Here is a 23,406-nt window from a genome sequence, read left to right as displayed (position 1 = left end):
ATTTGTGTATGTGTTTTGTACATTTAGACTGACCTTAATTAATTATTTAATTCAGACCCTTCTCAGGGACTAGTTATGTGCTTGAATAATCATTTGAGTAGCTCATTCTGTTTGTTTCAACGAGTGCTTTCATTTTGTTGGTCGATCTTCTCAGTGGCTCAATTAGTGTAGATGTTCTTACAATTATTGTAAAAAGTCGTTACTGATTCATTTCCCACCTGTTAATTAATTAAGTATTTCACTTCCATAGGCAACCAGTACATCAACACAAGTGTCTCAGTGGCTTTTTAATTTGATTCATCGTGCTCTGCTGTACATTCACTGGTTTACACTTCACATATGTAGACATGTATTAACTTCTAACGACTCCTGCGAATCAGACGAGCGTCCGCACGCTCGAACTGAAACACATCACCTCGGAGCTCTATTCAGGCTGACGTGTCGCAAGGGCCACACTGAGATGATAATCCCCGGTTATTTAAGCTGACCGTGGCGTTTAGTGAGGAACTATGATTTTTATCTTTTGTGGGTAGTAATCTAACATCTTAGCCTCAGATGGCGATCAGCAAATTCTATTTGCCACTGTGCCTCTTCTAATATTACTGATGGTTCAAATGGCTCTGAGCACTATGGGACTTAACATCTGAGGCCATCAGTCCCCTAGAACGTAGAACTACTTAAACCTAACTAACCTAAGGACATCACACACATCCATGCCCGAGGCAGGATTCGAACCTGCGACCGTAGCGGTCTCGCGGTTCCAGACTGAAGCGCCTAGAACCGCTCGAACACTCCCGCCGGCTGATATTACTAGTACAATCTTTAACCAGGTTCTTTTGAAGGCCATCCTGGGATCATACACAGTACACAGGCATATCCGTATTTAGATTCGATCTAGATCACTGAATAATTACTGTTTTATACAGATCGATGGTGACTGTCATGGAGGCAAAGTTAGTGTTGCAGTTGGAGTTGCAATATTCCACTACCGTTATTTCTAGGAACTATATTCAAGTGTGTCCGCCGCTCGTGGTCTCGCGGTAGCGTTCTCGCTTCCCGAGCACGGGGTCGGGGGTTCGATTCCCGGCGGGGTCAGGGATTTTTCCTGCCTCGAGATGACTGGGTGTCGTTGTGTCGTCTTCATCATCATCATTAATCCCCATTACGGTCGGAGGAAGGCAATGACAAACCACCTCCACTAGGACCTTGCCTTGTAAGGCGGCGCGGGTCTCCCGCGTCGCTCCCCTACACCCTGTAAACAAGTATGGTACTCATCATCATATTCAAGTGTATATTTTGAAATAATTATGCGTCTTATTAATAACATCAGTGTCACTATCAATACTACCAAAATTTGTGTTGCTGACAACAGTGACATTGATGAATATTAAGACTAGTATCATATACGTAAGGCAGAGTTAATATATGAAAACAGCAACAGCCAAGAGATTTGAAGCAACTGTCACACACAAACACATACATACTCTATCTCCCTCTCTCTCTCTCACAAACACACACACACACACACACACACACACACACACACACACACACACACAACACAAACACACACACAGAGAAATAGATAAATGCACTAGTAAATTAAATATGATGTGAGTATAATTCAGTCTCCAGTCTCTGTAAGGTATAACAGTGCAAATTCCATTGAAACTAAAACAATGTGAAACAAAATACGTTTGTTTTATGCATAATATCATCCTTTAATGAATAAAAATAATTATCTTCCAGTCACCTGCACAGCAGGGATTATTATTTTTTATTGGAGTACCATGTACGAACAAGGTGTCTAAAGGTTAAGTTCATAAACTATCACAGAAACTTCTTTCTGACCTCTCTCTTCACATGTTCAATCTATAGAACGACTGTAGACACCTACAAAAGTAGCTTCACGCAGTCTTCTGCTTCAGATTAAGAGCCAAAAGTCTTTTGCAATAGGTGGCTGCCTTGAACAGCACGTAGACCACGATGGACGCCATTGCAACAACGAACCCAATCACGTCGAGCAGCAGCAGCTGCCACCAGCTCAGGTCGAGGGCTGCACTGCGCATGTGCGGAGCACCCTTGTGACGTATCACGTACTCGATCCACCAGACGGCATTGTCCAGGGACCTCTCCTGGTGCTCACGGAATACTGCTGAGAAACGCTTCATGTTTTCTCGATAGCTGTCGTAAAAGAGGACAGATAACCATAGGCTACAAACAGCAAAAGAATAGTGTAAAAACCAGCTAAACGTAGTTAATGAAAAAGTAGATGAATATGAATAAAAACAAAAGTCATTGTCCACTACGAAAAACTTTCTACAGTCGACATGGAAAACACTGTTTTTAAATATAATAACAAAGAGGGGAAGTAAATTATCACCAAAGACAGTAACTTGTGCGAGGAAATAAAGTTCACCAATAGAAATTTTCCATTGTAAGTCTAAAGCAAAGACATATCTCGTGCAAGTTAATCAAGAAAACGGGTGTTTTTTTTTTAATATTGTCTTGCCTAGGCTAAACGAATGAGATAAAATTAAGGCTCACCTTTTGTTGACATAGACATCAATAGGAGAAAGCAACAGTCAAACTAGAGAGGGGAATGAAGTGGCTGTCTGTATGTTCCCTTGACAACATAAATGAAATTTAATATTTCTGTTCCTACCTGTCGTTTTCAAGAACTGTGTGAATGGCTTTCAGAATGGTATCAGTAGTGACATCTCTGAACAGCAGCTGGTAACCAATACCAGATTGTACCATCTTAGCCACATTCTGTTGCTGGTCCGCAAAAAAGGGAATTCCTATCAGGGGTACTGCAAAATAACTTGCTTCATTCATGCTCTGAAGTCCTCCCTGTGTAATGAACAGACGAATGTTTGGATGTGCTGGAAAAGCGAAAAGGGAGGTAAGACAAATAGCTTTTACAGTGCTGCACCTGCAAAAATTGGTGCACTGAACAGAAGCTTACCCAAGACGTCCTGCTGGGGCAGCCACTTGGCTATCATGACGTTCTCCGGCTGTCCAGGCAGGCTGTCCACCTCCCACTTCCAAAGTACTCGCTGTGGTAACTGCGCAAAAGCTTCCAAGAATGCAATTCGTTTGTGCTCGGGCATTGTACTACCCTTCACATTAGTACCAAAGCTGAAGTAAATCACACCGTTTCTTGCACCATCAAGGAAATCCTGGATATCCTGCAAAATAATTAATCTCGTATTGTATACTCAGTCATTTAAAATAGGGGATGTGCCTTTCAAATCGCCTCACAAATAAGTAAACCGTTTTTGATTAGGTACAGTAAATTCTTTCCATCCTTGAATACAATAAATGCTCCATTTATCTTTTTTTGTAAAATAATAAAAACAAATTTTATAACAACAGCAAAATCAATCTCAAATAATTTTCATCGCAGTGTTTTATCCTATAAGTACCAAAGCCAGTAATCTCATCTACCTCTAAAATACTAGTTGCCACCAATGTGAGAGAGTATCTGCATAGTTAGGATGTCGTGGATATGAGCCTGTGATAAGGCGCTGATACGAATTAAATAAGTGTTCACTCATACACATGCTTCATAATAACTGAGGAAATTTAAATCACTCTGTAGATGAATAAGTTACATGTAAAAATTTTATTTTCTTACAACTGTCGAACACATGTTATTATATAGTGCCAATATTTTTGTTAAATCTAAGTACTTCTAAGTTATTGGAACCTCAGCCTCAACCCAAAAATTCTGCAATTTTTGCATCACAATACATTCGAAATGGTACTAGTAGATTTAACTTTAATCCCTTATGTAACACACACAAGTACACCTTTTTTTTAAAAAAAATTGAGAGTGACAGTTGTTGAGAAAACTTCACAAGGATGAAAATGTGGTAATTTAGACTTTCTCGTCGAATCTGGATGATGAAGTCTTCTTGGGTTATCAGCTGAGTCAAGGTGTCGTTCTGTGGCATCCCACTTGCCGTCTTCAGGTCTGATAACCTGAGAAGGCTTTATCATCAAGAGTGAAAATGTACTGTCAAGCTTCTCTCGCCAATTAAGACTGTCATAGAGCTGTCTACCAGCGATTTCAAAATGAATACCATGTATTAGTACCACATACATTAATAAACGTCAGCAAGAGCAATTAACTTGTAGGAACCCCAATTCAAAACTTTTCTCTCTCACACAGCGCCACAGTTTAAGAGATTAGGTTCCAGTCTACCTCCAAAAAAGTAATCCATAATTCTAGTTCTCATAAATGTAGAGATCTCACAAACTTATAAAGCTCACGTTTATGTATCATAATTACGCTTTTCTCTGAAACTGCAATCTACATCAAAGAATTGGATGGTTGAGGTTTTGTCAAACTTAAAAATGTGTTAATATGTGAAGAACATTTCATGTGACTCGATAATCCTTTTTCTCTTCTAGGTAGCATCACACCGAATCTGAGAAAAGACGTCATTCCACAATGCTGTATTTTAAAAATCTACTTTATTGAACCCTCCTAGTTTTGGGTGTGATCCAGTTTCAAGTGCATCTAGTTTCACATCGAGACTAAAGTCGTTTTCTTCCATGGTTGTTCAATATAACTAACCACCACTGTGGCAATCTTAAGTGTTTAAAAAAGAGACATTACATATACAAGGGAAAGCATTACATTCAATACTGCACAAAAAAGTTGCTATGTGTACCTATTTATGTCTAAGAAACTAATTCTTTTTGCACATTCATATAGCTACCAAATATTATGGACTCCTGTAACTGATTAGTCAGCCAACAAGTGAATTAGCTATCATTTAACTCTGCAAAACTTCATTTGTATAGATAAAATTGTGACATTCAGCGTTACATGATTCACATATATCACAGAAATTTTAGTTATAGATCGTTTATTACGTATAGTTTTGATTAGATATTTAGTAAGTTGCACTCTCTGTGCACTCCGAAAACCTAACAAGCTATATTTTGGAAGGTCTTCAAAGAGATATAAAAATATTGCAATGATTTCCAAAGGGTTTCAGGAACCAAACTCAGTCCTTTTTGAAGAAATAATGCTGCATTTATTTTTATCCACATGGAGGATTTATTCAAGAGAGTATTGCCTTTGTTGATATTCTTTAAAGGAGTATTTTCAAGTTATTAACATTCGCTGTAATATGCCTCATTCAGATACTTCTCTTCAGCACCCAGTAAGCATTTTATGTTTAATTTAAGTTGTTAAAACTGTGTGTTTATATTTTGAGATTTGGTAAATATTTTCAGTATTCATATCACATTGTCACTATTTGCTTTTAAAACTTTCTACAAGTACCACATGGTTTGAATCATATGAGTGGAATTACAAATTCAAAAATTGTTTATTTTTAAATCTTTACTTCTATGAGTTTTATGTTTGTAGCTTTGCTAGTCATAGTTGATATGTAAAGTATCCATTCCTTAACGGTTGGAATATTTGTTGGATTTTTATGATAATTGGTTCTTCTTCTGTTGTAGTTACATGTCATTGTGCTTTCTTCCTTTCTGTATCTTCCAGTTTCCTGTATATATGACTGTATTTAAGATTGGCTTTTGGCTTTGGTCTTGTAGAGCACATGTGTTGGTATAGCTGTTACTCAATAAGTTTTCTTTTCATTTACTGTTGTAAGCTATGTGCCTTTTAAATTTAATTGTTATGATATACTCTAAGTTTGCTCTCTACAATGACTAAGAACACTTAATTGACTGATCATCATAGCAAGAAATACGATTGTTATTGTCGACTGTAGTTATTGCATGTATAACAGATACATACTTCACCACCTGAACAATAGTCAAGAGCGAATTTGTAGCTCCAGGAAAATATAAATATCTAATTGTATTTGCATGGCTAATACTAAAGATTCCATAGCTCAGTATTTCATCAACTTTATGTAAGATATCAAATACAAACAAGTGATACACAAAACACACTCTAGCAGGGAAAAAAATCTTGCAGATAGTGAGACAGTAGCTGCTAGAATAACAAAGGCAGTGTGAGTTTTGGATATCTGGAAGCAATCTCCACAAAATTTCTAAATGACAACTTTTTATTCATTGACTGTATGTGTTTAGTGTTATCCTACAACTGAAAATTCTACTTTCAGCCAGTGTCTGGTGGTTTAGCTACATCATCAATAAATATTAAGGACATACATACCCTATGGAACAGCTATTACCATTACACAATGCTTTCATGAAACAATGAGAACTGATAATTAACAAGGACTACTCAAATTCTGATAAATATTGTCAGCATTGTTGAAAGAAATAAGATGAGTGCGATGTTATATGGCTCTTTTCACTGCTGTTATACACACCACCTGTACAAATGATCAAAACACATCTCCTAAAAGTGGTAGAAAAATAAAGCATTCATTACTAAATTTACGAGTATGTAATTGATAGAAATGATTTTCGGGGACTTGGCTTCATGATGTCTATAAACATCCCAGTATTGTACAAAATACTGGTCAAAACAAGTGGAGGAACCTACGACATATTTACAGCAATGCCAAAGTCTGCACTTCAGGCGCTTGAAGGCACCATAATACAGACACTTTTCGTAGTATAAACGAATATAATCCTCTGCAAAGTTAAAAGGGAAGAGAAAATCATGGGACTGGACGCCTCATTGATTGTACTATTAGACGATACATGCATCCACACATTTGAAAAATAATTTAAATCGTAGATAGTCGTGAAGAGATGTCTCGTAAATTGGTTTTATCACAGTTAACTAAATCTTCTATCCTGATGCAACTGTTGATCCAAAATCAATGAACCAAGAGTAATGGGAACTCTTGTCGACTTTAGCAACAACGTTTTCAGTCTTGTTACAAGAGATACAACAGTAGAAAACGGTACTTCTTGCAACAAGAAAATCAACATGTTTGATGGATTTTGTATTTTTAGCCTGAACTCAAAATATTCACGACCCTTCAATCGCGATATTATAATCAATATTCTTAGATTAGGCATTATTTTTTCATAGAGTGACCAAGGACAGCGTATTTATTCGTTTCTCCAAGAAATACTTTGGCGTGTGAAATGTTATGTACACAACATTATTGTTGATTTCATACTGCTTGTAACAAGTTCGCGTGCAATATATTATGGACTTACATCTACCAGAAAAAAAACATTTTTCCTTTTCCTTATACCTACTTCCGATCTGTCAGAAATAACCTAATTAATTTTCTCGTCTACACTCTTCAAACATCTATGTAGTATGCATATGTTATTTCAACAATGGCGGATCTAAACAAACGATTTTGTTATTCTTCCCCTGTTATCTCATTCTGTTCTTTGCACCATCTTTCTTTACGGTAATTACAATTGTTTAGTTTTGAAGTATAGGTCCTTATATCACAATCTGCCATTCTATCTCTGAAATGAGCGCACTGGTGACATGAAATTTGCTTCCTCCCTACTGAAACCGTTTTTCAGTGAGATCCCGCAAAACACATATAATGTGAACAAACAGTGGTTCAGTTGTAGTACAACATGAACAATATTACATCACAATCTCAAAACAAGCTAATCAAATGATCTCGTTTTTCTTCCCACTGTTTCCCTTAAAACGTGTACGGTATGACTACGAATAGTTTGAACTATAATGAGAATTTGCAGTTATTTGTGAGATATTGTGAAAACAGCAGCTACTAAAATCAATACAATTCTCAGGTCGCACTCTATTAAATCACCACTTGAGGGTAAATGTGCGTTGTTTTATCGGGGAAAAATTCTGGAATAACATCCCGTTTCATAGGGTCTTCTTCACAGATATGATTACCAAAATTTGTAGGCAAGGTTTCAAGTAGAGCTTATAACCCTACTACTACTATTGGAATTTAATATGCTTTTACCTAAATAACAGAAACGCTGTCTCTATGTTCCCACGAATAACCCTCATTCTAAAATTTAGTTTAGTTTCTAAATAAAGTACACTGTGTGAGGATAGTCCTGTTTATAGGAAAAGCTAACCAATAGAGTTACCCTTTTTACAGGATTTGACCGTGTGTTGTGTCTAATGAATAAGTAAATCAGACTATTCACTTCTTTTCCTAAGATCTTACCCACCGGTTAGATAGAAACGCGGTATGAATAATATTACACTGAATCTGCGACAACTCAGTTCAAAGTTCATTTAGTGGTTTAAAACATGTACTGACGGCCGCCAGCCTATCCAGTCAATTAAACAATGAAGTATTGGAAAAGCAGAAGTATGAATTGTGCCCACTTTCTTGCTACTGTTTAATTTGGCTCTTCACATAAATATTACTCCTCTTAAACAATGCTCGACTACACCCTTATACATTGCGCTTGCAAAAGAGAAAAAAGCCCTGTAGATAACTTCAAGGAAGCTAAAAAAAATTGACCAGGGGACCTTTAGAAAAGTACTTTCCATAATAAACAAACTTAAATAGTAAAATACTTAGATACTAAAGCGCACACTTTTTACACTGGATATTTAACTTCAAGAAATCCTCTTTCTTACTGGAATTTACTTTCAAAAGATATTACTCTTTGAAGTAATTTTGTATAGTTATTTAACAGATTCTAATAACTTGGCTTCACTTTGGTTGGATTTTACGTAAGCAAACTTTTACTATAACATTTTGCAATAGTTGAGAAAACTTTGTTATTATTTACACAAAAACAATTTAAATGGTAACTCTTTATTTTAACTTGGCACTTCAAAAGTCTGTAAAACAGGATACTCGGATTAATCAAACACCAGGAAGAAACTCTATATAGGTGTATGGTTAGGATGAAATAACAGGATGAACCAGTTCCTTTAAAGTTCAAGAATTATTATTAAAACACGGTTTAAATTAATGGTTCACGTTGTACAAAAGTAAAAATACAAAAAAAAATCTTATCTGGTGGCTGTAGGCTTGGGTGTGGCGAACAATTATGACGGCTACACTACCCATAGTATGGCCTGCAATTATCTTGCTGTATGGCTCCATTTCTCTTCTTGGCATTGTTCAATTTTACATACAGTAGCTCAACAACTCGCAGCTATCCCGTAAGCCATTTGCAGTCTTCGTCCAAGGCATTTTTGTGCAAATTTGCAGGCAAAGTTTCTCCTGCTCCACAGAGGTGTTGCCTCAATCACTGCCGCTTACAGACTGATTGGCTTACTTTCCGCGCTTGCTCTAGGTAGCACGCCAATTTGCCCTTGCCACCTTTTCGACTTTCCAGAACCACTTCCATTTCAAATGCAAGCATACTGGCTTTTACATAACGCCTATTTCTTACACTGTTCCTAGGGGTGACCAGTTCTTAAATTGTCAAATTTACTCAACATTAACAATTTATACACATAAATATTTTTAAATGCGAAATGTCATTAGAAAATTATTTACAGTAATAAACAATTTACATAGTATTTTACATACATTACTCACATACAATGCGAAGAACTTCAAACTTCAGTGTAGCACACTTTACTTTACATCTACAGAAAATATAGTACCAATATGCGAAAATTTTAAAGCAAAAAAATTATAAAAATTTAAATTAACCATAAACAAGTAATGTTATAGGCTGTGTTGTTTGTTACGAGTGTCTTAAGCCAGAACGGGGTCGCTAAAGAGACTCTGAACCAACTGCAGCATCTGTGATATCTGGAAATGACTCATCCGGTGGTACTGCGAAACCAGATTAAGGAAATATTCAAAGAAAATAGTGATGTCTTCCACGTCAGTACCATATGAAGGACATAAAGATATTAGGGAAAGATCTTTGGGATACTCATAGTTGGTGGCTATTCAGAAATACGATTGGTGACTGAAAAGGAGTGATGAGGTGAGGAATTTTGCCAGTACACTATGTACTGCATGGTGAGTTTCCTTCCCAAGACACCATTTGGGAGATCAGAGCGTATCTATACGCCACAGCTAGCAAGAATGATTTGTACTGGAAAGAATAGTCAATTGCATGAGTGTTGAGTAGCGCTTCAATTTAGACCGCAGTACCCCCAGTGTCATACAACCAGTTGTTGCTGTTGTTGTCTTCAGTCCTGAGACTGGTTTGATGCTGCTCTCCATGCTACTCTATCCTGTATAAGCAACTTCATCTCCCAGTAATTATTGCAACCTACATCCTTCTGAATCTGCTTAGTGTACTCATCTCATGGTCTCCCTCTACGATTTTTACCCTCCACACTGCACTCCAATGCTAAATTTGTGATCCCTTGATGCCTCAGAACACGTCCTACCAACCAATCCCTTCTTCTAGTCAAGTTGTGCCACAAACTCCTCTTCACCCCAATTACCTCCTCATTAGTTACGTGATCTACCCATCTAATCTTCAACATTCTTCTGTAGCACCACTTTTCGAAAGCTTCTATTCTCTTTTTGTCCAAACTATTTATCGTCCATGTTTCACTTCCATACATGGCTACATTCCATACAAATACTTTCAGAAACGACTTCCTGACACTTAAATCTATACTCGATGTTAACAAATTTCTCTTCTTCAAAAACGCTTTCCTTGCCATTGCCAGTCTACATTTTATATCCTCTCTACTTCGACCATCATCAGTTATTTTGCTCCCCAAATAGCAAAACTCCTTTACTACTTTACGTGTTTCATTTCCTGATCTAATTCCCTCAGCATCACCCTACTTAATTCGACTGCATTCCATTATCCTCGTTTTGCTTTTGTTGATGTTCATCTTATATCCCCCTTTCAAGACACTGTCCATTCCGTTTAACTGCTCTTCCAAGTCCTGTGCTGTCTGACAAAATTACAATGTCATCGGCGAACCTCAACGTTTTTATTTCTTCTCCATGGATTTTAATACCTACACCGAATTTTTCTTTCGTTTCCTTTACTGTTTGCTTAATATACAGATTGAACAACATCGGGGACAGGTTACAACCCTCTCTCACTCCCTTCCCAACCGCTGCTTCCCTTTCATGCCCCTCGACTCTTATAACTGCCATCTGGTTTCGGTACAAATTGTAAATAGACTTTCGCTCCCTGTATTTTACCCCTGCCACCTTTAGAATTTGAAAGAGAGTATTCCAGTCAACACTGTCAAAAGCTTTCTCTAAGTCCACAAATGCTAGAAATGTAGGTTTGCCTTTCCTTAATCTATTCTCTAAGATAAGTCGTAGGGTCATTATTGCCTCACGTGCTCCAACATTCTGCGGAATCGAAACTGATCTTCGTCGAGGTCGGCTTCTACCAGTTTTTCCATTCGTCTAAAGAATTCGCGTTAGTATTTGGCAGCTGTGACTTATTAAACTGATAGTTCGGTAATTTTCACATCTGCCAACACCTGCTTTCTTTGGGATTGGAATTATTCTATTCTTCTTGAAGTCTGAGGGTACTTCGCCTGTCACATACATCTTGCTCACCAGATGGTAGAGTTTTGTCAGGACTGGCTCTCCGAAGGCCGTCAGTAGTTCCAACGGAATGTTGTCTACTCCCGGGGCCTTGTTCCGACTCAGGTCTTTCAGTGCTCTGTCAAACTCTTCACGCAGTATCGTATCTCCATTTCATCTTCATCTACATCCTATTCCATTTCCGTCATATTGTCTTCAAGTACATCACCCTTGTATAGACCCTCTATATACTCCTTCCACCCTTCTGCTTTGCCTTCTTTGCATACAACTGGGTTTCCATCAATGGTCTTGATATTCATACAAGTGGTTCTCCTTTCTCCAAAGATCTCTTTAATTTTCCTGTAGGCAGTGTCTATCTTACCCCTAATGAGATAAGTCTCACATCCTTACATGTGTCCTCCAGCCATCCCTGCTTAGCCATTTTGCACTTCCGGTCTATCTCATTTTTGAGACGTTTGCATTCCCTTTTGCCTGCTTCATTTACTGCATTTTTATTTTTTCTCCTTTCATCAATTAAATTCAATATTTCGTCTGTTATCCAAGGATTTCTACTAGCTCTCGTCTTTTTACCTACTAGATCCACTGCTGCCTTCACTACTTCATCCCTCAGAGCTACCCATTCTTCTTCTACTGTATTTCTTTCCCTCATTCCTGTCAATTGTTCCCTTATGCTCTCCCTCAAACTCTGTACAACCTCTGGCTTAGTCAATTTATCTAGGTCCCATCTATTTAAATTCCCACCTTTTTGCAGTTTCTTCAGTTTTAATCTACAGGTCATAACCAATAGATTGTGGTCAGAGTCCACATCTGCCCCTGGAAATGTCTTACAATTTAAAACCTGGTTCCTAAATCTCTGTCTTACCATTATATAATCTATCTGATACCTTCTAGTATCTCCAGGATCCTTCCATGTGTACAACCTTCTTTTATGATTCTTGAACTAAGTGTTAGCTATGATTAAGTTATGCTCTATGCAAAATTCTACTAGACGGCTTCCTCTTTCTTTTCTCGCCCCCAATCCATATTCACCCACTATATTTCCTTCTCTCCCTTTTCCTACACTCGAATTCCAGTCACCTATGACTATTAAATTTTCGTCTCCCTTCACTACCGGAATAATTTCTTTTATCTCATCATACATTTCATCAATTTCTTCATCATCTGCAGAGCTAGTTGGCATATAAACTTGTACTACTGTAGTAGGCGTGGGCTTAGTGTCTATCTTGACCACAATAATGCGTTCACTATGCTGTTGGTAGTAGCTTACTCGCACTCCTATTTTTTTTATTAATTATTAAACCTACTCCTGCACTACCCCTATTTGATTTTGTATTTATAACCCTGTATTTACCTGACCAAAAGTCTTGTTCCTCCTGCCAACGAACTTCACTAATTCCCACTATATCGAACTTTAACTTTTCCATTTCCCTTTTTAAATTTTCTAACCTACCTGCCCGATTAAGGGATCTGACATCCCACGCTACGATCCGTAGAATGCCAGTTTTCTTTCTCTTGATAACAACGTCCTCTTGAGTAGTCCCCGCCCAGAGATCCGAATGGGGGTCTATTTTACCTCCAGAATATTTTACCCAAGAGGACGCCATCATCATCATTTAACCATACAGTAAAGCTGGATGCCCTCGGGAAAAATTACGGCCTTCTTTCAGCCGTTCGCAGTACCAGCTTAGCAAGGCCGTTTTGGTTAGTGTTGCAAGGCCGGATCAGTCAATCATCCAGACTGTTGCCCCTGCAACTACAGAAAAGGCTGCTGACCCTCTTCAGGAACCACACGTTTGTCTGGCCTCTCAACAGATACCCCTCCGTTGTGGTTGCACCTACCGTACGGCCATCTGTATTGCTGAGGCACGCAAGCCTCCCCACCAACGGCAAGGTCCATGGTTCATGGGGTAGGCATACAACCAGTGATTTATTGGTTTTCTTCAGCTCTTCTGTTCATTGTGTTGGAAAGAAAAATATTGACACGTCACTGTGTTTGTTTTGACCAACTAAAGCGGTAGTAAAGGAGTAGCAGAAGTACTGAACTAGGTTTCCAAATGTTCCTTTACAAAGGAAATACTACAAATATTGACACAGCACAATTAGCGCATCATTAGAAAAATAAGTGCTGTAGATATTAATGGCGATGACGCTGAGAAACAAAAGAGATCATTTAACTGAACAGGTCCCCCAAAGTTCAATGGATTCCCTGCCAGAGTCTATACAGGATCTGCAGTTGACTTAGACCCTTTTTTTGACCATAATAAACCGTAGATCTCTCTGAATCTGTGCCCATTATTTGCTCACACCTGCCTACAAGAAGAATAGCAGAAATGATTCACAAAATTGCCATGTAATGTCATTGACATCCAGCACTTGTAGGATCTTAGAACAACTTATGAACCCAAATGTAATGAGATATCTCGAACAGAATCACCTCTTCCAACTCCAACCAGCATGAATTTGGAACGACCCAGTCATACGAAACCAAACTAACCTCCTTCACACAGGACGTCCCGAAACCCGTGGGTCAAGGCAAAAACGTAGACTCAATTTGTCTAGTCTTCCGTCAAAGCATTTGATTCAGTGAAATACGGACGATTATTAACTAAGTCCAATTATACGAGGTTTTTGATTGGGTTAATGATTTCTTTGCTATCGACATATGCAGATCTAATTCAACATATACCTCAGGGACATGTATTACTATGCTTGCTGTTAATGCTGTACGTTAATGACATGATCGACAATATTGATAGCATTCCCAGACTTCTTGCAGATGATGCTGTTACGTATAATGACCCACTATCTGAGAATAAGTTGCACAGTTATTGAGTAACAGATTAATAATGTTTCAAAGTAGTGCAAAGATTGGAAACGAAACTTGCTTCAGATATTCAGAAGCGTAAAACTGTGTACATCACAAAATGCTAGCACGTTATAGTCCATGAGTACTATGGCAATGAAGCACAGTTCGAATCAGAAAAATCTGTATGTAACAATTTGTGGGGATATGAAATGGAAAGATATTGTAAGCCTAGTCGTAGAAAAGCTGGTGTCTAACTTCGGTTCATTAGTACCATACATCTGCATCTACATCCATACTCCGCAAGCCACCTGACGTTGTGTGGCGGAGGGTACCTTGAGTACCACTATCGGTTCTCCCTTCTATTCCATTCTCGTATTGCTCGTGGAAAGAAGGATTGTCGGTATGCCTCTGTGTGGGCTCTAATCTCTCTGATTTTATCCTCATGGTCTCTTCGCGAGATATACGTAGGAGGGAGCAATATGCTGCTTGACTCTTCGGTGAAGGTATGTTCTCGAAACTTTGACAAAAGCCCGTACCGAGCTACTGAGCGTCTCTCCTGCAGAGTCTTCCACTGGAGTTTATCTATCATCTCCGTAACGCTTTCGCGATTACTAAATGATCCTGTAACGAAGCGCGCTGCTCTCCGTTGGATCTTCTCTATATCTTCTATCAACCCTATCTGGTACGGATCCCACACTGCTGAGCAGTATTCAAACAGTGGGCGAACAAGCGTACTGTAACCTACTACCTTTGTTTTCGGATTGCATTTCCTTAGGATTCTTCCAATGAATCTCAGTCTGGCATCTGCTTTACCGACGATCAACTTTATATGATCATTCCATTTTAAATCACTCCTAATGCGTACTCCCAGATAATTTATGGTATTAACTGCTTCCAGTTTCTGACCTGCTATTTTGTAGCTAAATGATAAGGGATCTATCTTTCTATGTATTCGCAGCACATTACACTTGTCTACATTGAGATTGAATTGCCATTCCCTGCACCATGCGTCAATTCGCTGCAGATCCTCCTGCATTTCAGTACAATTTTCCATTGTTACAACCTCTCGATACACCACAGCATCACCCGCAAAAAGCCTCAGTGAACTTCCGATGTCATCCACAAGGTCATTTATGTATATTGTGAATAGCAACGGTCCTATGACACTCCCCTGCGGCACACCTGAAATCACTCTTACTTCGGATGACTTCTCTCCATTGAGAATGACATGCTGCGTCCTGTTATCTAGGAACTCCTCAATCCAATCACACAATTGGTCTGGTAGTCCATATGCTCTTTGTTCATTAAACGACTGTGGGGAACTGTATCGAACGCCTTGCGGAAGTCAAGAAACACGGCATCTACCTGTGAACCCGTATCTATGGCCCTCTGAGTCTCGTGGACGAATAGCGCGAGCTGGGTTTCACATGACCGTCTTTTTCGAAACCCATGCTGATTCCTACAGAGTAGATTTCTTGTCTCCAGAAAAGTCATTATACTCGAACACAATACGTGTTCCAAAATTCTGTAACTGATCGGCGTTAGAGATATAGGTCTATAGTTCTGCACATCTGCTCGACGTCCCTTCTTGAAAACGGGGATGACCTGTGCCCTTTTCCAATCCTTTGGAACGCTACGCTCTTCTAGAGACCTACGGTACACCACTGCAAGAAGGTGGGCAAGTTCCTTCGCGTACTCTGTGTAAAATTGAACTGGTATCCCATCAGGTCCAGAGGCCTTTCCTCTTTTGAGCGATTTTAATTGTTTCTCTATCCCTATACTGTGTAAATACATTCACTCTACAGAGGAGATCGCTTAAAAAATACAAGGTGCGCTGAAAAATTCGTTGAATGGTCCCAAAGGCTAACATCAGCGTCAGTTATAATGAGAGAAGTGTCAACAGGCGCTTCCTATGGCGAAAACTGCCGAAGTGAAGCAATGGTGCACCCTGCCACCAAATTAACGGAGTCAATATGAAAACTTGTGTCACTGCAAAATGGAGCAACCCGTTGGCATGAAATTTTGCTTCAACTTAGTGAACACTGTGACGTAGACTCATGGGATGTCAGTGCAAGTGTACGAATTTGAAGCAGTAACTAGGAAGTGTGTATTGCGTGATTTAAACTCTTTAGAGTCGGAAAGAGAGGCTTCATGGATGAGCCACTTTTGGGTCGACTGTCAACAAGAACAGTGCCAGACAACGTCGAGAGAGTGAAACGGATGCTTACGGAGGGTCGGCGACTGAGAATGACAACAGAAGAGTCGAAGATAAGCAGAGACGGTGTAAGAGGTATTGTTCAGAAATATTAAAAAAGGCGGAAGATCGGTGCCCGGTTTGTACCGCACACGCTGACAGACGAGAAGGAGCAAACACGGATGGAAACGTCTGGACATGTCATCGACATGTCTGGCCAGCATCATCACGTTTTGAAAACCATCATTACAGGATATGAGACCTGGTGCTACCAACACGATCCAGAGGCCCACCGACCGTCAGTGGTATGATGTTTATCATCTTTCGCGAACCAAAAAAAAGTCGGCTGGCAAAACCCAAGCTTCCGTCGATGATGATCGCCTTTTCCTACAGGAAGGGCTTCATCTCTCAGGAATTACTACCCGAGGACCAAATTGTCAACATGGAAGTTTATGACTGAGTTTTGAAACGGCTGCTGCAACGCATCCAGCGGATTCGGCCACAACTGTACCTGAGTAGACGGTGGAATTTCGTCGGCGATAACGCCCGTCCGCACATCGCTATCTATGTGCTCAACTTTGTCGCTCTGCGCAAGGTGATTGTTTTGCAACAGCCTCCTTGTCTTTCAGATTTGGCGCCGAGAGACTTCTTTTGTTTCACTTTAATTTGACGCTGGTAGGCACAGACTTCGAAGACGTTGCGGACATCCAACAACGCGTGGCCGCAGCGATTTGAGCGATTCCACAACAAGCGTTTGCCAACGCCTTAACAAATGATATCAGAGGTGTGTTGTAGCTAATGGTGATTACCTGAAAGAACAAAACGCCGAAGAAGCCTCAAAAGGCCCAGCAGTATCGACCGACTGCAGCGTCATTTTCAGCCTAACAGGTGTCAATGGGTGCGGTTATGGAGGGCATGTGGTCAGCTCTCCACTCTCCCGTTCGTTGTCAATTTTTGTGACCGAAGCCGCTTGTGACGGTACGTCACATAAGTATTGACATTTTTAGCGGTTGTAAATCGTAGTTTACGTATTTTATGAATATAAAAATGTTCTTGTAACAACTGATATGCACCGATAGCAGCTTTATTCAATGTCTATGAAAATAAAAAAGGATCGAAAGAGACGCGATTGTACGGCCGAGGAGGAAGGACGTATTTTGTGGGAGACACACTGTTTTGTTTCGCTATACGGAAGGCAGCCATTGAGCGGCTACACATATTTTATGTAAGTTATTCATATTTATTGCCAAAACAAACTTGTTATTATTATCACAACATGAATTTTTTTGTAATAGTTGTAACCTCAAATGCTCGCAGTGCTAACTATTTTTAATAAGCATTTTTTCAGTAATTTGCGCTGCGAGATGCTCATCTTCCTATGCAGCCTCTGGGCGGCCATTACGCGCCGAACTATTAATTTATTTATCAAAGTGTTAACAGTAAATGTAAATGCGAGAGATTTCGTTGTACGAACCTTTTAAAATTGCAACAGATTAAATAATTTACGTTAAAGTTCATGCTTTTAAATTATACAGATTGACGTCACAAGTGGCGCCCAACAACGTGGGGGCCCAAACTTTATGTACCAATATTAAACACAGAAATGACTGAGATATGGTTGTCCGTCTAGAAAACTATATTCAAAAGAAATTTTTTTATGTATATAATTATATGTATGTGAAATTAATGCCATATATGTAATCTATTTCCATGTACCAAAAATACAAAACTTGAACGAGATCCAACCAGTGAAGATAAATGGACATGAAGCTGATTACATGCGTACCATTGTCTCGACTGAGATAAAGACAACACCAAGCAACAATAACTAATAAAGGTAAGGGTGTATATGCATGCGCTTCTGGGCTGGAAACTAAAGGAAGAAAGGATCCGGGGGCCATGCACTGTGTTTATCTTCTTGAGTTAAAATTTGCCAAAAGTGTTTACGCAATTTGTTTTAACGTCAGTGGATAGTGAAACAGATTCATTTACTAGTACTGAACAAAAATCAGTGTTAGAATTCTGAGACAGTGATTAGTGTTCTGGATTTGAGGTCACACAATCAGCTGTCTGAATCAAATAAATGCTAGTGAATTTGATTGCCAAAGTAATATTTTTGCAGAAGTAAAATTTTTCACAGTGCAACGGAAATATAACGAGTACGAAAGTGTAACTGTTACTTTCAGTAGTAATAGTAGCAGGTAGCTTCTTTGCTTTACTTGATTTCAGTGTTTTGTATGTGCTTTGTGTAGTTAGTATATTTTGTGTCTGTGTCATTTTTGGGGGAAAATAGATTTTGTGTGTACTCGTGTCTTACCAGTCAGGGTTAATACTAGTCTAAATGGTGAAGACACGCAAGGACAAACGGTTAGAGGGGAAAGATCTGTCAGGCTATGACACAGACGAAAATATACAAGAGTGTCCAGTGAGGAACACACCCACAATGACGGGTTCTCAACTTCCAAAACCGGAAGCTGAGCAACCTGAAGCGGACAAAATATTAGGATCTGATCAGGATCAAGCTCAACTGAGCAAAGAAATACACTCGACTACTGGCACAGGGAAGGAGGATGCTACTGCATCGACAGCAAATGTACCAACGACCGATTTTCTAACGGTGCTGATGGGACAATTAGACATGAGAGACAAGCAACGGGAGCAGGCATTAATTAACCAAGTTAAGGACATTTTGTGGAAGAACGTCTCGAACGTCAGGAAAAAGAGAGACAGGAACGCCTTGAACGCGAACGCGGGGAACAGAAGCGTGATGCTCAGTTCCTGGCAAAAATGAATGAAATGTTTGAACAACGTGACAGGGCGTTGGTGTCATATTTGTCGCAGGAGATCGATGCAGTAAAACAGCAAGTGGCTGACTTTGTAGACCAAAACAAAGACATTCCGCAAAAGGTAATGCAAATAGACGAGCGCGTAGATCAATTAGACAAGGCGCATAACGTCTTAGAAATTGAAGTGAAATATATACAGGAAGCAGTCGAACATATGTCAAACAATATAGATCAAAAGATCGATGACTATGTCACAGGCGGCAGCTCGCTTACAGCGGACCGAGCAGTCATCGAGCCCACGCCATTCAACAACAACAATAACAACACAGTACGGAAATGTGCCGATAAATGTATGCCGAGTGAAAAAAGCTGACTGCGAGAAAGTGCAACCGTAACGCCAGTCAATTGTTCAGGCGTTGTCGTCGCGAACGGAGAGGTAGCGCTACCAACTGTAGCGCAAGTAAAGAACGAAGAATCACTATTAAAACACAGGCAGTTCCAGACGTTTAATGATGAGAAAAAGAATGTACATCCGGTAATACTTATAAAAAGTTTCCGGAATGTACTCCCAGCATCATGGACTGAGCACCAAAAAGTTCAGTTTGTGATCTCTTTCATCACAGGCGACGCGAGATCAGGGGAGTACAAACAACGGACAAGCGAACGGTAAAGGAAAAAACCAATCCAATAATAGCCATCGTAAGAACGGGTATTCAAAGAGTGACGCATATTCGCAAAGGGAAAACTTCTCTAAGAAAGGAAACACTATGAATAGCGTGCCCACTGTGGATGGTCACTGGCACAGCACTGGATACAATACGTACCAGCATGGCCACTCAAACCCGTCTTCGCCTAAAAGAGGTGGAGAAAACTACAATCGAAAGAGACGAGGAGAAGGGGGAGGAAATTCCAACTTCGGCAATAAAAAATATGAGAACTAACAATGAGCAATGGCAACGGGCAGGGCCAGCAAACTGGCAGGCACATCAAAACATGCCGTCAGGTCATGTGCCTGTTAATCACATCAATGTCATCCCGATGCCACCGCCTCCACCTCAGCCTCCGAACAATCAGTCACACGTGTACGCACCGCAGTGCACCTCACCAATTGTGACTGATAATGTTCGAATAACCGATGTGTCTGGTCACGTGTCGGCAGGGTGCGACAGGCCGTCAAACTCTGGCCGACCTCTGTAGGGCCTTCCCAGACGGTCGGCAAGATGAAAGAGGGGGGCAGACAGAATGTGGGGGTGAATACGCTCCGCTACAATGACGGATGCGACATGAAAGATGAACTAACAGTTGATCCGCGACCTGCGGACCAACAAGAAATGGAACATGTGCCTTTGTGGCAAAGATAAATGGGGTCGAAGTAATAATAATATTGGATACAGGGGCGAGTGCTCCTTGTATTGATGAGTAGTTATTCAAGTGCGTGGATCGTGTGAAAAAGTTACCGAGCCTGCCAGTAGAAAATTGTAGGATAGTAGGTGCCCTACGGGGCAGGGTGCAGCTAATAAAGAATCAGGTGCAGGCAGAGATTGCCCTGGAAAACGAAGCCATACTGTGCTCAATCCTGGTGGTCAAAAATCTCACAGTGCCTTGCATACTGGGCCTTGACGCTCTTAGGGAATTGAAGGCAAAACTTGACCTCTCCCGAACCAGATGCACCTTAACTTATCTAAACCGAAAAATTGATCTGGCATTAATGAGGACTCCGGACGCGTATGTGAACTACCGCCGGAATGTCCGGGTAACTTTACAGGATACTGACGCATTGAATCACAACAACTGTGTTGTAAATCAAGGCAGCAGCGAACCGGAACCCGGTTGGGAACGGCAAAATGCTATTATTAAGCAGCGTATTGAATCAAAAGTAGCCGAATCTTCGTACCTGAGCCTGTCACAGCAGTCTGATTTGAGTCAAGTGCTGAACCAATTTGTACAGGTGTTTTCAGAAAAACCGGGGATAATAAAAGAGTATGAGTTCGACATGCAAGTAAGACCTCATCAAACTTTCTGCCGTGCCTCCTATTCAATACCGTGGTCGAAAAGACAAACCGTGGGGAGAGAAATTCAGAGAATATAGAACCGTCAACATCACCATATAGTAGCCCTCTGTTAGCGGTTACAAAAACAGACGGCAGCGTTCGGCTGGTGCTGGACGCACGGGATATTAATAATTTAATAATACCTGTTCGGACCCGGCCGGAAAATATAGAGGAACAAATTCAGAAATTTCAAGGTGTTAAGCACTTAACAAGCCTGGATTTAAAAAGCTCGTACTGGCAGGTGCCGTTAACGCCAAATTCAAGAAAATATACCGCGTTTATATTCGCCGGTAGAAACTATCAATTTCGAGTTTACCGTTTGGGCTGAATATAAGTGCGTGCATGTTCATTGCAGCTCTGGACACCATGTTAGGACCTGATCTTCTTGAAAGGGTAACGGTGTATGTCGATGATATTCTCATCGCCACAGAAACCTGGTCTGAGCACATCGAGATTTTGTACCGTGTGCTGGCAAGGTTTGCAGCCGTCGGGGTTACTGCCAACCTCGAAAAGTCAAAATTTGGCAGGCAAGAAATAAAGTTCTTAGGACATATTATTTCTCCGGTGGGGATTCTACCTAACCCAAAGAAGCTGAAAGCGATAGAGGAGATGCCGTACCCCAAGACGAAAAAGCAATTGAAGGCGTTCCTTGGAGTGGCCTCCTTTTTTAGGCGGTTTTTACCGGCGCAGTTGCTAAACAGTGAGGACTTACTAGGTCTGCTTAGAAAGAATCGGCCATGGAATTTTACGGAAGAATGCAAGAGAGCCTACGACCAAATTAAAGCGGCATTAGTGAATGCAGGAATCCTACACCATCCTGACATGTCACGAGATTTCTATCTAGCAACAGACACATCTTTTTGCGGGCTGGGATGTTGTTTATTCCAAGTAGACAACAACAGCCAGCAAACAGAAGTAAAGATAATAGGATTTGCCAGCCGAGTGTTAAATTCATGTGAACGGTCCTATTCTGCAACTGAATTAGAGGCGCTTGCAGTAATCTGGGCCTTGAAGAAATTTCACTGCTATGTATATGGCAAAAGAGTCATAATCTTTTGCGACCACCAGGCTCTCAGCTATGTGCTTACGTGCCGTTTGTTGCACAAGCGACTCACGGGGTGGATTTTAGCTCTACAGGATTAAGATTTTCAAATCAGGCATGTGAAAGGGTCGGACAATGTTGTGGCAGACGCGTTGTCTATATTACCCCGAGCATTACCAGAATTTGCAGGGCTTGTAGAACAATCTACAGAATTCAAAATCTTGGTACTGGGAGATTCCATCCGGCGGAATAAATATGTGCATATGTGTCGAGAGACCGCACACATGCAGCGTGACGATCCGTTGTGGTGTAAAATAATGAATTCTCTAAGCAATGATCCGTATGGGAAACTTGCCAAATTATATATGACACAAAATTATATTTTGTACCACCGAAGGGCTGAAACATCTGAAAACTGGTGTGTGTGTATACCAACACAGTCAGTAGAGAATTTAATATGGTACACACACGATTCTTGGGGACACTTTGGCGGAAAGAAATGCGCAGACTGATTGTCTAGGTACTGCTACTTCCCAAACTTGCATCGTAAGGTGAAGGCTCTTGTGAGAACTTGCCTTATTTGTCAAAAGACAAAACCGTGCACTCGTAGCGCGAGACACGAGCTACACCCAATAGTGCCGACAGCACCAGCACCATCGCCGATAGCAAGAGGCGGGTTGAAGTATGTGGTAGCAGCATTGGACATTTTTTCAAAACATTTGAAGTTGCATCCTACAAAAATGTCTACCACAAAAGCAATAGTCAGGAAAATGGTATCAGATTACATACCGAACGTCGAAAAGCCGATGACTTTATTAACTGACAATGCTACTTATTTTAAAAGTCACGACTGGAAAGTGTTTATTTTGGAACACAACATCAAGCATGTTTGTGTGTCATTGTATAACCCGAGCGCGAACCCTGTCAAACGTTGCTTCCGCGAATTCAGCAGGTTTGTCCGCACATATGCGGCAAATCATCAAACGAAGTGGATTGAGTTAGCACCTCAATTCGAGAAAATACATAATAATATACCCCATGAATCCACTGGGTGCACACCAAATGAACTCATGACACGGGATTCACCCGACGAGGAGTGGTTAAAGCTTTTGCGACGAATTCCACGACTTGTAAACAGAGAGCAGAAGCTACAGCAAG

At 40.3% G+C, this 23,406-nt stretch overlaps 1 protein-coding gene across 1 annotated transcript in view; it reads right to left on the bottom strand.

The window, feature by feature from the left end:
• Positions 1–1,907: 1,907 nt before the first annotated feature.
• The window catches only part of LOC126474367 (UDP-glycosyltransferase UGT5-like), a 60,788-nt gene continuing 39,289 nt past the window's right edge, over positions 1,908–23,406 (bottom strand). Inside the window, exons 4-6 of the mRNA XM_050101834.1 lie at positions 2,969–3,191; positions 2,666–2,885; positions 1,908–2,214 (exon numbers count right to left, since the gene is read on the bottom strand). Coding sequence (XP_049957791.1) covers positions 1,908–2,214; positions 2,666–2,885; positions 2,969–3,191 — 750 coding nt within the window. The remainder of the gene's footprint in view (positions 2,215–2,665; positions 2,886–2,968; positions 3,192–23,406) is intronic.

This window comes from Schistocerca serialis, chromosome 4 (genome assembly GCF_023864345.2).
Source record: "Schistocerca serialis cubense isolate TAMUIC-IGC-003099 chromosome 4, iqSchSeri2.2, whole genome shotgun sequence".
NCBI lineage: Eukaryota > Metazoa > Arthropoda > Insecta > Orthoptera > Acrididae > Schistocerca > Schistocerca serialis.
This window is presented reverse-complemented; position numbering and strand designations above follow the sequence as displayed.